Source organism: Oncorhynchus masou, chromosome 19 (assembly GCF_036934945.1).
Source record: "Oncorhynchus masou masou isolate Uvic2021 chromosome 19, UVic_Omas_1.1, whole genome shotgun sequence".
NCBI lineage: Eukaryota > Metazoa > Chordata > Actinopteri > Salmoniformes > Salmonidae > Oncorhynchus > Oncorhynchus masou.
In genome coordinates this window covers 13459922-13476865 of record NC_088230.1, presented here as the reverse complement: position 1 = coordinate 13476865, position 16944 = coordinate 13459922, and the positions used below count along the sequence as shown (strand labels likewise).

Here is a 16944-nt window from a genome sequence, read left to right as displayed (position 1 = left end):
ATGGAGTCAGAGTGTCTCAGTCCGAAGTAGGTTTTAAAGATTCCAGAACCTTTCCCGAAACAATTCCAGGAGTTTTCCAGAAATCCCAGTTGAAGAACTCCAGGTTGGATGATTCCCTCGCAGGTTATGCCCTGCTGATTCCACAAATATTCCAGCCAGGATTTTCTTAACCTGGGTATTTTGGGAAAGTGAATGTTGTGAATTTTGCATCCCTAGTAGTGCACCATGTGGGTTTTAGTAGAGTCATTTCAAAGCTTTAGCAGACTTAAAAAAACGGACAATAAATACTGTACAAGACAATATGGTACACTCTTAGACAAAAGGGTTACAAAAGGGTTCTTCTGCTGTCCCCATAGGACAACCCTTTTTGGCTCCAGGTAAAACCCTTTTTTTCCCCAGGTAGAACCATTTTGGGTTCCATGTAGAACCCTCTGTTGAAAAGGTTCTATGTGGAACCCAAAACCGTTCAACTTGGAACCAAAAGGATTCTACCTGGAACGAACAAGGGTTATTCTGAGAGTTCTCCTAAGGGGACAGCCGTAGAACCCTTTTAGGTTCTAGATAGCACCTTTTTTCTATGAGTATAGTTATACTAGTTTAAGAAATCACAAAATATCAACCATGCTTTTAAACATAAACTCACATGATAATATACTTTACAAATGAACAATGCAGCATTTCTGGCAAGTTACCCTTTCACAATTATAACATATAAACATTTGATTTTCATACATGCCATCGTTTTTGTGTGTGTGTATATATATATATATATATATATATATATATATATATATACCTTAAATAAAGTGCCTTCCTTTAAAAAAACAACAACATGTGATTTCAAAATGTAATGCATGTTTGCACACATAAAAAAAAACAGAATTCCTGAAAGAGGTTTGGAGCATAAATGTTAAGACTTCAAGCCAACAGTTCCCACTCCTATGAAGTCTTTGCAAAAACAATGCAACATATCGCAATGGAATAGAACAGCTATTCAACTTTAATTACATTGACAGTAAAAATGGCTTGCCAAAAACCGCACAAAGAGCATCATTTCATAACTTTATCTGAATTAATACTGTATTTATCCGCTCTTCGTCCATTTACACTGTAGATCCAACTTTTTTGTTTCCGTAACAGGTACCATTCTCATCTTTAATGTGCGCTCTGAAGTACAGTCCGAAGTGCACTCTGAAGTGCACTCTGAAGTAGTGGTTCCCAATGCTGCTCCACTGTTGAGGTACATATGGGCTATAATCTCTAACAATATGAGTCCCCCTGAGAAAACTGTAGAAACATCCATGATTGAAGGTTCTCAAACTGTCATTGTTGAAACAGAGGACGAGAAGTTCAGTCTAGACCAGAAGACTGTCTCCACCTCCAAGCTTCTAAGAAGTTGTTCTGTTGGCATGTTATCAAGAATGAGCATGAGGTGCTGGGTGTGGTTGTTCGTGCTTGTAAACTTCTTTCTTTAGACCAAATTCTCTCCTAAGCTTTAGATTATATTTTTTAAGAATAACCTTTCAGCAAATTCATGTTTGTTCAATCATATATCCCCCTCCAGTACCTATTTAAATTCATCTTCTCATAGCAGCATAGTTATGACTATATTCATGTGTTGGGCATGACACATTCCACAATCCCCTTTTCAAAACAAGACTTACTACAGTATCAAACATCTCACACAGCAAAATCAAATCAGGAAGTACATTTGGGATGTTTATGTTGCTTTCGTCAGTCACACAGAGCCACAACACCTACAACAAGCCACCAACAGGCTAGACGACAATGTCATGGACAGACAGCGAGAGAGAGAGAGACAGAGAGCTTGGTACCATGCTGGATGCGAAACACGTCGGCAAGCATTGACAGGACTGCGTCTTTTTAGTTGTTGTTCAGTTCAATGAAGTTCAGTTCTGTTGGGTCTGGTCACAGGGTGTTTAATGTGCCAAATCCTAACTTGAAATCAACTTGCACCTCAACCTTGCAACCGCCATACCTCATTATATGCAAAATGCAAAAAGCTATGCAAAACAGTCCTACACGCGCTCCCTTCTCAAGTTAGGATTGGGCCCCACTGTACGGGTGAATTCTGGGTAGTGTAGTTTTGGCTGCTGTGTGTGTTCTCAGTATTCCCGGGCTTCCTCCAGCTCGTTCATGAACACGTCATGGTGGGGGTTCTCCGGGCAGACCAGGCCGTTGTTGGGCGGCCGCACCTCGTGGAAGCGGCTCCAGTCCCCTTTACACAGGATCCAGGGAAGCACGTCCACCTTGAAGTGGAGCTCCGGGGAGAAATCCGTGCTGATCAGGTTGGGCGTTCCTGCACCCTTACCCCGTGTGATCAGACAGCCACGGTCGTCGTAGCAACAGTGCTGGGCGCCGAGCGTAGCGACATCGCTGGAGAGGGCCGAGCGGATGCAAGTCCTCGCAGAGGGTTTGTAGATGTCCAGGCGTTCTTTAGGGCCACTGGCGTCATGCCAACGGAAGGTCCGGTCGTGTCCCTCGTCGAAAGCGCTGACCACGGTGTAGGCGGCGGCCGAGGGGTAGGCACAGGGGCAGCTGGGTAGTTCTGAAAGGACCTGGTTGAGGTATCTCTGGAGGAAGTCGCTCTTACAGTTCAGCCACTTCTCACATGTGTCCACATCTAGAGGGAGAGGAGAGAGAGACCATGTTAGATGTAATTAGATTAGTAGGTGCATTCTAACTGCCCATGTTTGCTAGTTTGACTAACCTATTTGCTTAACCATTTGCTAAGTGTACATTGATTCGACATACCTGTGCCAAACGGTTCAGTGCCGTTCTCCATCTCGAAGGGGAAAGGTTCAGCCACTGTGTTGACAGCGTCTGCAGAGACAGGAACGGTACCATTTAGTTAGATCATGTCTCTAGCTCACATTCACAGATGATTCAGCTAATCGACTAGTCGACCAACTAACTTAAATTAGCTGAATTGGGTGTGTAAGTGCTGGGCTGGAGCGAAAGCCTGCACATCCTGTGGCTCAGGACTAGGAGTTGGTGACCGGAATCTAGAATAAACGTGTGTGAAGTTCACCTGGACAAGGCTCCATGTCACATTTGGTGGCCTCTGTCAGGGTGCAGCTGTAACCACAGGACCGTGTCCTCTTCCTCTCGCCATGACCACAGGTGACTGAGCACAGAGACCAGGCACTCCACTCCTCCGTCCCCTCCTCTGTACGGGGGGAAGACAAAACAACAAAACTGAAACTCATGTAAGGATAAGGATTTACATAGTGGTTTCCATGTTGTGGGGTAACTGTAACTCATTAGTCTGGGACCAGACTAATACTTGTCTTTGTTTCACCTTTGGTTTAGCTAGCAAAACTTCTGTCTGGTCATCGTAAGCTAGTATCTCACGCCTTCCATAACGGATGTGTAGGAACCACAACGACACACCCCCAGAATCCCCCTAATGCTCACTCTCTAATCAGAGAGAGTTGAATTCCTCTCCCAGCTGTAGGGTTCCCTAACTAGGTTCCGTAACTGTGTAGAACTCCCATTAAAAAGCATTTGGTTTGTTCACCACATAGATTTAACAAGCTATCACGGAAAAGGAAAACAACAACTTGAAAGGATTGATTAGGAGTGGGCACGAAGGAAAACTCTGCATAGTAAATAGTGCTGCTGGGAAAGAATGCTAGATTAGGTTTAGATGCCTTTCCTGAACCAAAGTATAAGCTGGAACATACTGTAGACTCTTACACAGGAGTAGCATTTCCCTCTCAAAGACACCTTAATTAGCAGTTTTTCTAAAATAATATTATCTGACAAAAAATCTATCGACTAAATGTTAATATTTGCTATTATAGCTAAGCCATAACAAGGCCTGTATATAAGTTTTCTCTCTCAGGCAACAGTATAATTTTCCTTGGGTCGAACCTTCTCCCAGCTCCATAGTCCTGTAATGTAGACTCTGCCAAATTAGAGACAAGTCTCCGCAATGAGGCTGAAGTTCTCCATCTGCTTCTGAGAGGTTTGAGTCTGGTGTTAATGATACCGAAAACATGTCCGCCCTCGATTACAGACAAGATGAGGTGGGCGCAGAAATGGCAGCTTTGTTGGTGGTGCAGCTTGGGCCTTTGTGGCGCTGCCAGCTCACCATGTGGCCCGAACACAGGAATAGACTCTTCTCAGTACAGGAGCATTTTAATTATAGAAGGGAAGCCCCAACATTACATTACGCTAGTCTGGCATACATACTTTATATTCACTAGAATCTTATTTTATATCTGACCACTTAATAGACATGGTCGCCTTGTTCCTAACCAACATACACCTCATTTAGCAACGTTCAAGCCAGATGCAAATGCACATACGCATCCTATACTCAGTGAAATTGTTCAACTGACTATGTTATCGGAATGTACTGTGTTTTGGTTCATTGAGGTTTGAGGTTAAGAGCAATTGCCAGAGTTAACAGTCCGTCTCTTTTGTCTGAAACCAATCCCTTTGTCTGATCTGAAGGGTAGAGGCAACGGGCACACTGGCTAAAATGAGTGACTTAGAATTAAACAGGGAGCTCCTCTGCCTGTGCACTATCAATGTAAACATTCATCAAACTACGAAGTTGTAACCCCTCTCTGCCTATCCTCCTAGGCCGGATTCTCTCATCCCACTGTCTTTTCCAGTCCTTTAAAGTTTCCACATCCATCTTCCCTTCTCTTTTCATTGGCTCTGCGGGGCTGAATAAAGCTATCTGCCTGTGCAACCAGAAGGCATGCTGCTCTTTTCCCACCATGCAGAAGGAGAAAACAGACTGAGGAGAATTAAGAGAAACAAAAAACAATAGAGGAGTAAATGTTCTGCACAGCCCTGAAAGCCCCCGAATTCTTGAACTGTCTCAAAAGGCCTTGCCGCCTAGGGCCCAGGGCAGAGGGCCGAGCCAGGGTCTGGGGGCCTGGGGTCCCGGAGGGGGGATGAAAGACCCAGCCGAATGGCCCCTGTCATCCCCTCTTCCCAATCTGCCCTCTAATTGTTCACAAGCAGTGAGCTGTTTTGTCTGTCAGGGGGAACATGCTCACGCTGCCATTAGCGAGTGCATCGGGCCCATCTTCAAAAGACAGCAGGCCTCCACAGTGAGCTGCGAGCTGGGACCCAGTGTCCACTTCAAAGGCTTGGGCTCCACAATGGGCCTGACGGTCGAGTGCTCGCAGAGTGGAGAGCTCTCTTGCTCGCATGCTCAGTCAATACTTCGGTCTCTCTATCTCTCTCAATTCTGTGTTCTATCTATCTATATTGTACCATTTTTCTACATTAACTTCCTATAAATCTCTTTGTTTCTCTTTCTCTCCCACCATTTTATCTCCCACCATTTCAAAACATCCTCAACTTTTGGATGCCATTTTATCAACTTGTCTCAGGCAGGAATGCCAAAGACCAGTGGATCAAAGATGAAAGTTTTTCCAATTAGAACGATTTTTGGAAAGACTTTGGTCCAGAACCGGTGATTGGAAGCCAAAATGATTGCCGAGATTATCAGTTGCTACTTGCATGTAGAGAAATGCTGACTCTACTGTACTCAAAGTGATCCCGAGTTAGGTGTTAACTAAGATGGCTGGTGTGACATCTAGACAGACACTGTGCCACTTAGGAGTTTACACAGGCACCCCAATTCTGTTCTTTTCCCCAATTATTGGCAAAAGATCTGATCTGATTGGTCAAAAAAAACTATTATTGGCAAAAGATCAGAATTTGGCTGCCTGTGTAAACTTAGTCTTAGCGAAGACAAGAAGCCTCACCATAGTAGCTATGAGTGGCGTCCCAACCCTCGTTCCAGCGACTGTCCCAGTCTCCCCCCACTCCACTTGGGAGGGGCTCCTCACTACCATACTCCAACAGGTAATCGTCCTCCTCCTCCTCTTCAGTCTCCTCCAGCCCTGAGCGGCCAGTTCCATCCTCACTGGAGTCAGCATCTGTGTAGCCCCAGAACAGGGGCCAGAACAGCTTCTTACCGCCGAGCCAGTCTACAGTGGAAGGGGAGGAAGGAGGGATCCAGTCCTTGTCCGTTACCAGATCCATCTCCACTTCTATGTTAGGGTCATCCACCACCTCAATGGTCACCTGGGACAGGTTGAGAGGAAAGAGGATGTTAGTAAATGTTATTACAAAACGTGCAAGCTTGGTATCAAAGGTCTGCACATGCTAAACTGGCAACCTCTACACACTCTGGTGTATTCGTGCACACAAAGTCTGTACAAAATAAATAAATAAATAACATTCAAAAAAAGGACCAGCTCTTTAAATTATATAAAGCGGGTGTATTCGAAAGCCACAATGAAACCAAGATATGACTGAGCAGACTCCTCGGAAATAATCCCAACCTCCAGAAGTACCAGGGAAACTGACCTGCCTAATTTATAGCTCTGACTTGGCCAGGCAGAAGCGAGATATGCATTGAGAACTCAATCAGATGATCCTACTTCCTGAGCATTTGTTATGATTTTAACTCCTCATTAGACTGGTAGGTGACTACTCATTAGACTGGTAGGTGACTACTCATTAGACCGGTGGGTGACTACTCATTAGACCGGTGGGTGACTACTCATTAGACCGGTAGGTGACTCCTCATTAGACCGGTGGGTGACTCCTCATTAGACCGGTAGGTGACTCCTCATTAGACCGGTAGGTGATCCTCATTAGACCGGTAGGTGACTCCTCATTAGACCGGTAGGTGACTCCTCATTAGACCGGTAGGTGACTCCTCATTAGACCGGTAGGTGACTCCTCATTAGACCGGTAGGTGACTCCTCATTACATTAGACCGGTAGGTGACTCCTCATTAGACCGGTAGGTGACTCCTCATTAGACCGGTAGGTGACTCCTCATTATACCGGTAGGTGACTCCTCATTAGACCGGTAGGTGACTCCTCATTAGACCGGTAGGTGACTCCTCATTAGACCGGTAGGTGACTCCTCATTAGACCGGTAGGTGACTCATCATTAGACCGGTGGGTGACTCCTCATTAGACCGGTGGGTGACTACTCATTAGACCGGTGGGTGACCACTCATTAGACCGGTGGGTGACCACTCATTAGACCGGTGGGTGACTACTCATTAGACCGGTAGGTGACTACTCATTAGACCGGTAGATGACTACTCATTAGACCGGTAGGTGACTCCTCATTAGACCGGTAGATGACTACTCATTAGACCGGTAGATGACTACTCATTAGACTGGTAGGTGACTACTCATTAGACTGGTAGGTGACTCCTCATTAGACTGGTAGGTGACTCCTCATTAGACTGGTAGATGACTACTCATTAGACTGGTAGATGACTACTCATTAGACTGGTAGATGACTACTCATTAGACTGGTAGGTGACCACTCATTAGACTGGTGGGTGACCACTCATTAGACTGGTGGGTGACTACTCATTAGACTGGTGTGTGACTACTCATTAGACTGGTAGATGACTACTCATTAGACTGGTAGATGACTACTCATTAGACTGGTAGGTGACTCCTCATTAGACTGGTAGATGACTACTCATTAGACTGGTAGGTGACCACTCATTAGACTGGTGGGTGACCACTCATTAGACTGGTGGGTGACTACTCATTAGACTGGTGTGTGACTACTCATTAGACTGGTAGATGACTACTCATTAGACTGGTAGATGACTACTCATTAGACTGGTAGATGACTACTCATTAGACTGGTAGGTGACTCCTCATTAGACTGGTAGATGACTACTCATTAGACTGGTAGATGACTACTCATTAGACTGGTAGATGACTACTCATTAGACTGGTAGGTGACTCCTCATTAGACTGGTAGGTGACTACTCATTAGACTGGTAGATGACTACTCATTAGACTGGTAGGTGACCACTCATTAGACTGGTGGGTGACCACTCATTAGACTGGTGGGTGACTACTCATTAGACTGGTAGATGACTACTCATTAGACTGGTAGATGACTACTCATTAGACTGGTAGATGACTACTCATTAGACTGGTAGATGACTACTCATTAGACTGGTAGATGACTACTCATTAGACTGGTAGATGACTACTCATTAGACTGGTAGATGACTACTCATTGTACTGGTAGGTGAGTACTCATTAGACTGGTAGGTGACTCCTCATTAGACTGGTAGATGACTACTCATTAGACTGGTAGATGACTACTCATTAGACTGGTAGATGACTACTCATTAGACTGGTAGGTGACCACTCATTAGACTGGTAGGTGACCACTCATTAGACTGGTAGGTGACCACTCATTAGACTGGTAGGTGACCACTCATTAGACTGGTGGGTGACCACTCATTAGACTGGTAGATGACTACTCATTAGACTGGTAGGTGACCACTCATTAGACTGGTAGGTGACTACTCATTAGACTGGTGTGTGACTACTCATTAGACTGGTAGATGACTACTCATTAGACTGGTAGATGACTACTCATTAGACTGGTAGATGACTACTCATTAGACTGGTAGATGACTACTCATTAGACTGGTAGATGACTACTCATTAGACTGGTAGATGACTACTCATTAGACTGGTGGGTGACTACTCATTAGACTGGTGTGTGACTTCTCATTAGACTGGTAGATGACTACTCATTAGACTGGTAGATGACTACTCATTAGACTGGTGGGTGACTACTCATTAGACTGGTGGGTGACTACTCATTAGACTGGTGTGTGACTTCTCATTAGACTGGTAGATGACTAATCATTAGACTGGTAGATGACTACTCATTAGACTGGTAGATGACTACTCATTAGACTGGTAGATGACTACTCATTAGACTGGTAGATGACTACTCATTAGACTGGTAGGTGACTACTCATTAGACTGGTAGGTGACTACTCATTAGACTGGTAGATGACTACTCATTAGACTGGTAGATGACTACTCATTAGACTGGTAGATGACTACTCATTAGACTGGTAGATGACTACTCATTAGACTGGTACGTGACCACTCATTAGACTGGTGGGTGACCACTCATTAGACTGGTAGGTGACCACTCATTAGACTGGTGGGTGACTACTCATTAGACTGGTGTGTGACTACTCATTAGACTGGTAGATGACTACTCATTAGACTGGTAGATGACTACTCATTAGACTGGTAGATGACTACTCATTAGACTGGTAGATGACTACTCATTAGACTGTAGATGACTACTCATTAGACTGGTAGATGACTACTCATTAGACTGGTAGATGACTACTCATTAGACTGGTAGATGACTACTCATTAGACTGGTAGGTGACTACTCATTAGACTGGTAGGTGACTACTCATTAGACTGGTAGATGACTACTCATTAGACTGGTAGATGACTACTCATTAGACTGGTAGATGACTACTCATTAGACTGGTGGGTGACCACTCATTAGACTGGTGTGTGACTACTCATTAGACTGGTAGATGACTACTCATTAGACTGGTAGATGACTACTCATTAGACTGGTAGGTGACTACTCATTAGACTGGTAGATGACTACTCATTAGACTGGTAGATGACTACTCATTAGACTGGTAGATGACTACTCATTAGACTGGTAGGTGACCACTCATTAGACTGGTAGGTGACCACTCATTAGACTGGTGGGTGACTACTCATTAGACTGGTAGGTGACCACTCATTAGACTGGTAGATGACTACTCAATAGACTGGTGTGTGACTACTCATTAGACTGGTAGATGACTACTCATTAGACTGGTAGATGACTACTCATTAGACTGGTAGGTGACTACTCATTAGACCGGTAGGTGACTCCTCATTAGACCGGTAGATAACTACTCATTAGACCGGTAAGTGACTCCTCATTAGACTGGTAGATGACTACTCATTAGACTGGTAGGTGACTCCTCATTAGACTGGTAGGTGACTCCTCATTAGACTGGTAGATGACTACTCATTAGACTGGTAGATGACTACTCATTGGACTGGTAGATGACTACTCATTAGACTGGTAGGTGACCACTCATTAGACTGGTAGGTGACCATTCATTAGACTGGTAGGTGACCACTCATTAGACTGGTGGATGACTACTCATTAGACTTGTAGGTGACCACTCATTAGACTGGTAGATGACTACTCAATAGACTGGTGTGTGACTACTCATTAGACTGGTAGATGACTACTCATTAGACTGGTAGATGACTACTCATTAGACTGGTAGATGACTACTCATTAGACCGGTAGATGACTACTCATTAGACCGGTAGGTGACTACTCATTAGACCGGTAGGTGACTCCTCATTAGACCGGTAGATAACTACTCATTAGACCGGTAAGTGACTCCTCATTAGACTGGTAGATGACTACTCATTAGACTGGTAGGTGACTACTCATTAGACTGGTAGGTGACTCCTCATTAGACTGGTAGATGACTACTCATTAGACTGGTAGATGACTACTCATTAGACTGGTAGATGACTACTCATTAGACTGGTAGATGACTACTCATTAGACTGGTAGGTGACCACTCATTAGACTGGTAGGTGACCATTCATTAGACTGGTAGGTGACCACTCATTAGACTGGTGGGTGACCACTCATTAGACTGGTGGATGACTACTCATTAGACTTGTAGGTGACCACTCATTAGACTGGTAGATGACTACTCATTAGACTGGTAGATGACTACTCATTAGACTGGTAGGTGACCACTCATTAGACTGGTGGGTGACTACTCATTAGACTGGTGTGTGACTACTCATTAGACCGGTAGATGACTACTCATTAGACTGGTAGATGACTACTCATTAGACTGGTAGATGACTACTCATTAGACTGGTAGATGACTACTCATTAGACTGGTAGGTGACCACTCATTAGACTGGTAGGTGACCATTCATTAGACTGGTAGGTGACCACTCATTAGACTGGTGGGTGACTACTCATTAGACTGGTGTGTGACTACTCATTAGACTGGTAGATGACTACTCATTAGACTGGTAGATGACTACTCATTAGACTGGTAGATGACTACTCATTAGACTGGTAGATGACTACTCATTAGACTGGTAGATGACTACTCATTAGACTGGTAGGTGACCACTCATTAGACTGGTAGGTGACCACTCATTAGACTGGTAGATGACTACTCATTAGACTGGTAGATGACTACTCATTAGACTGGTAGGTGACCACTCATTAGACTGGTGGGTGACTACTGTAAGACTCATCCTGTATGTTAAAGCTCCAATTGGCAGCCTAATTCTCTATGTAGTGCACTACTTTTGAGCCCCAGGGAATAGGGTGCTATTTGGGCCACAGTCTACATAGTAGAGGATGTCAGAACCAGGCAACTGGGGGGCTATAGTGAGGGACTTCCATCCCCAGTAGAGGGCAGAGCCAGCCTGAGGTCATTACATGCAGCTCCAGCTAACCACATCCTGGAGTCAACCAGAAGATGTAACCAACTACTGTGAGATTGAGAAGAGTTGAATGGAAGGGCATGCTTAAGACATTGAGGCTAATCGCTTGAGAAATCACAGGAAATTGGAGGAATGAAGCAGATTTTCTACTAGAGGTATATTTATGTTATGTGGAGCTGAGTTGTCCTTCTGCTGAAATTTTATGAAATATCCCACTCATCATGCCACAGAGAAAATCAACACCATAGAAATGAATGAAGGTAACAGATCTCTATACTGCCAAACCAAGTGGGCACACTCTGCCACACATTGGTATAGGATGAGTTTCCCAACCCTACAATGCAAAGAGATCTATGTCAAGAAATCTCTGAGAGTGAGAATTTCTTTCAAATATCCAATCAATAATCATCACCACTCACCTGGATGTTGGGATTCTGAGAGCTGATGTCTGCATTGGCGAGCTCAGGGAAGTTCTTGAGGTCCAGAACGAAGGGTTTAATCTCCTCCTCCGGATCAGGCTGGGGCAGAACCCCTACGGAGCGATGCTGAGAGTGAGACCACCTCCTCTTGTGGCGGTGCTCCATGTCAGGGGGGAGGAGGCTCTGGACCTGGTTCTGCTGCTCCAGGGCCTCCGGTCCACGATGGACCCCACTGGCGGGCGACTGAGCACGAGCCTGAGTAAAAAGATAGGAGACCTCAATTAAGCATCATGATGAAACACAGTGGACTGGACCATTCTGAAGATTTGGATGAAATGAATAACACACAGTAAGTACATTTGCTACTGGCTGGTTTAAAGCCACATAGGTTAAACTTGCTAGTTTAATTTAGCAGGTTGTTATATGAAAGCTTAAAAACAATGGGGTTTTCATTGTCAACCCCCTATAACATTTCCACCATGTTACTATCATGTTTCCACTGTCCATGCTGTTAGACCATTCTGAAAACCATGAGGGCAACAAACCAACCAACCAACAAACCAACCAACAAACCAACCCACCCTCGTCCATCCATTTGTCTTTTTTCCCACAGCAGCCAAAGCCCTGGCATCCAGGCCTTTGACAAAGAGGAGACTGTGCCAGATTCTCTAGTTTTAATGAGAGAGCCTCGGAGTCGTGGGACCCCTGGGACGGTGGGCAGGCTGGCCTTGTGTGTCTCAACCTGCCGTGCCGCCACATAGCTACCCGCTATACACAGACACAAGTTGTAGGGTTCCTCCACAGTCAGATTCCAACCATCAGACACCTGTCAAATGTATTTTTCTAAATTGAAGCTCATCAGAGAGTAGGATGAAGATCTCCCCTAATTCTGAGCTAAGATCAGTTTGACGTTTCTCCACTCTTACAGTTGAAGTTCGAATTCAGGGAGGGTGAGCTGATCTAAGGGTAACTTCCACTACTCTAAGCTTTTAATTCAGCCAGCATCTATAAATAAATACCCCACACATCTGACGGGGCCTCAGTGTCTGGAGCCATGCCAGTTTGCGGTCGAAAATGTGGTGCCATTTAAAACAATGAGGGGGAAAAAAATCTGGAGCCGTGACAAAACGGTTGAGCAATTGTGGTTATGGGGCCGAAAACAGACCATACTTTTTCAGTGGCTGCAATTGTCCCATAAAAAAAGTCCATCAGATCAGATCCAACCATGAGAACACATGGCCACCATTTAGAGGTAACCCCTGTCAAACAGCATGAGGACGGGAGAAGAAGATGGGGAGAGAGAAAGGGGAATGAGAAAGAGTAAACAAAGGATTCTGACGAAGAGAGAGAGGCAGAGAGGGGATCAGAAAGGCTTCCCCTGGGGTCTAGGCAGGTCCCTCTGAGGCTTAGCATTAAAAGATCTTCAATGCATGGTTTCTACCACTTGTATCATGGTCTGACTAGAGAAGTATTGTCAGAAGTTAGATCTAGTTAAAGGAGCTCATATAAGATACTCCTGACACACAAAGATATACACCGACAAGACTTTAAGATTGGAGTCATGAAGGGCCACATATTTTCACACCTTCCTCATCTTGTCTTTTTTACACATCTGGATTCTGTATTCAGTCTCCTCCTACTCTCTCTCTCTCTCTGCAGAGGGGCTCCCCTGATGATCAAAGGCCTATTGGTTGATGGTATGTGGTCTGTCTTTACGAGCCACTATGGATGTGCAGCAGTGGGAGCCCTGGCCTTTCCGACACACAACAAAGGAATTACCATTAAATTCCTCTTCCGTCATGAAACAAAGCTTAGTGTCCTTTGGAGGGGGTGGCTGGGGGGACACTGGAGCCATTTAGGCCGGCCGGCCTAGTAGTCGGTGGTGACACACATTCAGCGGGGACAGAAGAGGAAAGGAGGGGAGGTGGATGTACAGTACTGTATGGATGATGAAGCAGAGGAGAGGAAAACAGGCAGGCGGGCGGGCAGGCAGGCAGGCAGGCGGGTGGGCGGGCGGGTGGTGTGGCAGGCAGGGAGGCCTGATTTATGTGTCCACAGATATCAAAGGCCTCTGCACTTGGCCATTTTCTAACCATTACAGAAGAACAATAAACTATGGGGTCCTTTGATCGCCTCTTTGAAAATGTGGAAAAGAAAAAAGAAAAAACAAGTGCAAGCGCTTGAAAGAGGGAGAGAGGAAAGGAGGGGAGGAGGGTGAAACCGAACAGATAAATAAAGCAAACAGGTCTCAATATTTGGGAATGAGGCCATGCACACTTCACACCCCTCCTCTGCCCCCCATGATGAGGGGGAAACCAAAAACAGGAAATTCCACATTAACTCAGTAAAGAGCCAACATAAACAATCAACCAGCCTGACCTCTGACCTTATTCCAGTGTGAGAGAGAGCTGCTGGGGGTTCCTTTTAACCCACTTGGTTATGTAAGCCCTTGTTATTGTGCCTCTCATTCCTCTACTGTACAAACCAGCCCCTCCTCTATCCGCTTACACTGGCATCTAACAGGTCACCAAGAAAGGTGACATAGGGTCATACTCGCTGGTGCCCAAAACGCGCATTCAGCACCACCAGTCACACTCTTCCTCTCTGTCTCTCACTCCCTCCCTCTCAGTTTCTCTCTCCCTAGCTGTTTGACGTCCAACTGACATGAATCATCCATCAGTTATAGGCCATGGACATCGGGACATCAATAGGGCACCCACTGGAGGAGAGCCAAGGGAGAGAAAGTACAAAGGAACGACTTCATAACACAGATCTGGAATCTGTCTGTTTGCACCTTTCTTTCATTCGTACATCTGATTCTGTTCATGGTGACCTTCAAGCCTTCTATACACACACGTTCATGAGCGGCACAAATACCCCTATTGGATCCGGTTACAGATGTGAGCTAGGTATGTGTGTTCAAAGGGAATACAGCCTTTGAATGTATTGTAGCTGCTGTGTAATGCTATGCTGCTTAGCTCAGGCTGACCTTCTCTGGATGCTCAGATACCTTACTATACATGGAGAAACACAGAACAACACTTTGCCCCATGGCCCTAGAGCTTCATTGAAACAAGTTTCCTTTGGTTCATGAACAAGGAATGGGCAATGACAGTCTGCTATGAGTGCACAGCATTGTAAGTCTGTCTGTGATGCCGTGATTATGGTTTGCTATCAAGTAAACCTTTGAATGATGTGAATGATAATGCAGAATATTTTTGGCAGGAGAGCAGTAGTTAGTTTCTGGAAACTAATTAAGTTATATCACAATTAATTTGACTTAAATAAATAATTGGCATGATGGCATCAAAAGAACTCACTGTAATTTGCACGTAGACATGTGTTTGTAATATATTCAAATAGTGTACTAATTAAGTATTACATAATTTACATATGCTCAATTAATTTAAATACAATTTGCATAACATTTCACTCGTTACATTTGGAACGCATTGCACGGAATTGGCCAAATCTTTGTAGATGAAAATAATCAAGAAAATACATTTGCTTACCTCCAAAGACACGCCGTTATGCAGTTTGTTGTGCTGTTTGGTGGGAAAGCCCATCACCAATCCAACGAAAAGTACTAAAAAGATCATCAATATTGTCAGACATCTCCCTTCGACTTGAACCATTTTCTCCATTGAAGTGACAACTAACAAGTAATTTGAAGTCCCCAATCTATCCAATTTATCCCTAACTTGTATATTCTTTACGTAGCGAGATAAACGTTGTTTTCTGTCCTCATCCGAGCTTCTCTTTTCCAGAACTTGTTTCCTTACGAGCAGGTCACCTATTCGACCAGCAGCAACAGCTTTAGAGTCTTCCTCTTGATAGAGATGCGCGCTGATGTCCGATGGCATCCGACGCACAATCCATATCCCTCTGCCGCACTTCGACGCAACTCTGACCACTCAGACTCTCAAAGCGACTGATTTCTCCTTTCACTGTCTGTCTGTCTGCCTGCCTATATGTTGCGTCTAGGTCAATGTCTAGGTTCTTCAAGCCTCCCCATTTAACCAGACCAACTTGGGCTATAAGTACAAAAGACACATACAACCACGCACTCTCTCAGTGCGCACCGGTGAACGGTTTATTCAACTAGGTTAAAATAGTTGGGCACACTTCCTTATGGATGGGTGAGTGTTTTCTTCCAATACATTGACATCTGGAGTTGAGAATAGCCTGTTTGCGTTATCTCTGACGCGTTAATCCATTATCCAATTGAAGTCAGTCGATTATCTACAACGCAGGTTTGTCCAAATCAATCAGTGTCTGAGTCGCACTGGTTCGGATACGCACGTCTTCACACCTTCTACACTGTTGAAGAGAGGAGTGATGCTTAAGAGGGGGTGTCTCGCGGATCTAGTTATCCAAATAGAGAGGGAGAGAGCCCTTTGGAGATGTGACCGGGACACAGAAACGACTGATAATTGGCACGCGCATAATGGAAGAGGAGATAAGTGACTTTGTAGACTGGATTAAATGGATTACCAGGGAGCCAACACCTTCATTAGTCACATTTGGTGTCACACGTCAAGAAAACATCCCCTCTGAGCAAAGGCGCTGATCATAGGTCTACTTTCACACTACTTCATGTGGCGCGGCAATGCAAACTTCACGGGAAGAGGCGTCAATCTCCAGTAACAGATACAGTTTTTCATGCCTATATTGCCCCAGTTATTCACCTATTTAACTATATGAATATATTTCAGAGGTCGGCTGGTGTGTCCACTCTCTCACCCTACCGCTCTTTGCTGCGTGTGTACTTTTATATAAACAGGATAAATCATATGCTTTCTATAAGATAGAAAGTTGGAAGTCATTTAATGCTATTCATTGTGTAAAGTCTCCCCGATAGATTATGTTACACATTGTATGCATATAGACCTTTGTAGAAGACAAATCTAACCAAGAGCTTGAAACAAACAAAGATGGATTTAATCTCATCACTGTTTCCAACAGCAGTCAACACCAACAATAGCTTCAAAAACCCCATCAAGTGGTTTATCTCCAAACATTGAACTTGCCAAGAGTAAAAGTCTACTGATAACATACAGGTGTATATGCATTTACAGAGTAGGTCAGATCACATCTCTCTTTCCATCGCAAGTTAAACGATGTAATGTTACATCAAAGGGCTTTTAAAATCTTTTCAT

At 44.5% G+C, this 16944-nt stretch overlaps 1 protein-coding gene across 1 annotated transcript; it reads right to left on the bottom strand.

Moving 5' to 3' along the window:
- Positions 1-811: 811 nt before the first annotated feature.
- LOC135505826 (isthmin-2-like) lies at positions 812-16157 on the bottom strand. The gene is made up of 6 exons (XM_064925000.1): positions 15298-16157; positions 11786-12040; positions 5757-6078; positions 3053-3190; positions 2776-2844; positions 812-2644 (listed from the first exon to the last, which is right to left on the bottom strand). Exons 1-6 carry the CDS (start codon positions 15646-15648, stop codon positions 2127-2129), a joined length of 1653 nt encoding a protein of 550 aa, XP_064781072.1. The 5' UTR covers positions 15649-16157; the 3' UTR covers positions 812-2126.
- Positions 16158-16944: the final 787 nt, after the last annotated feature.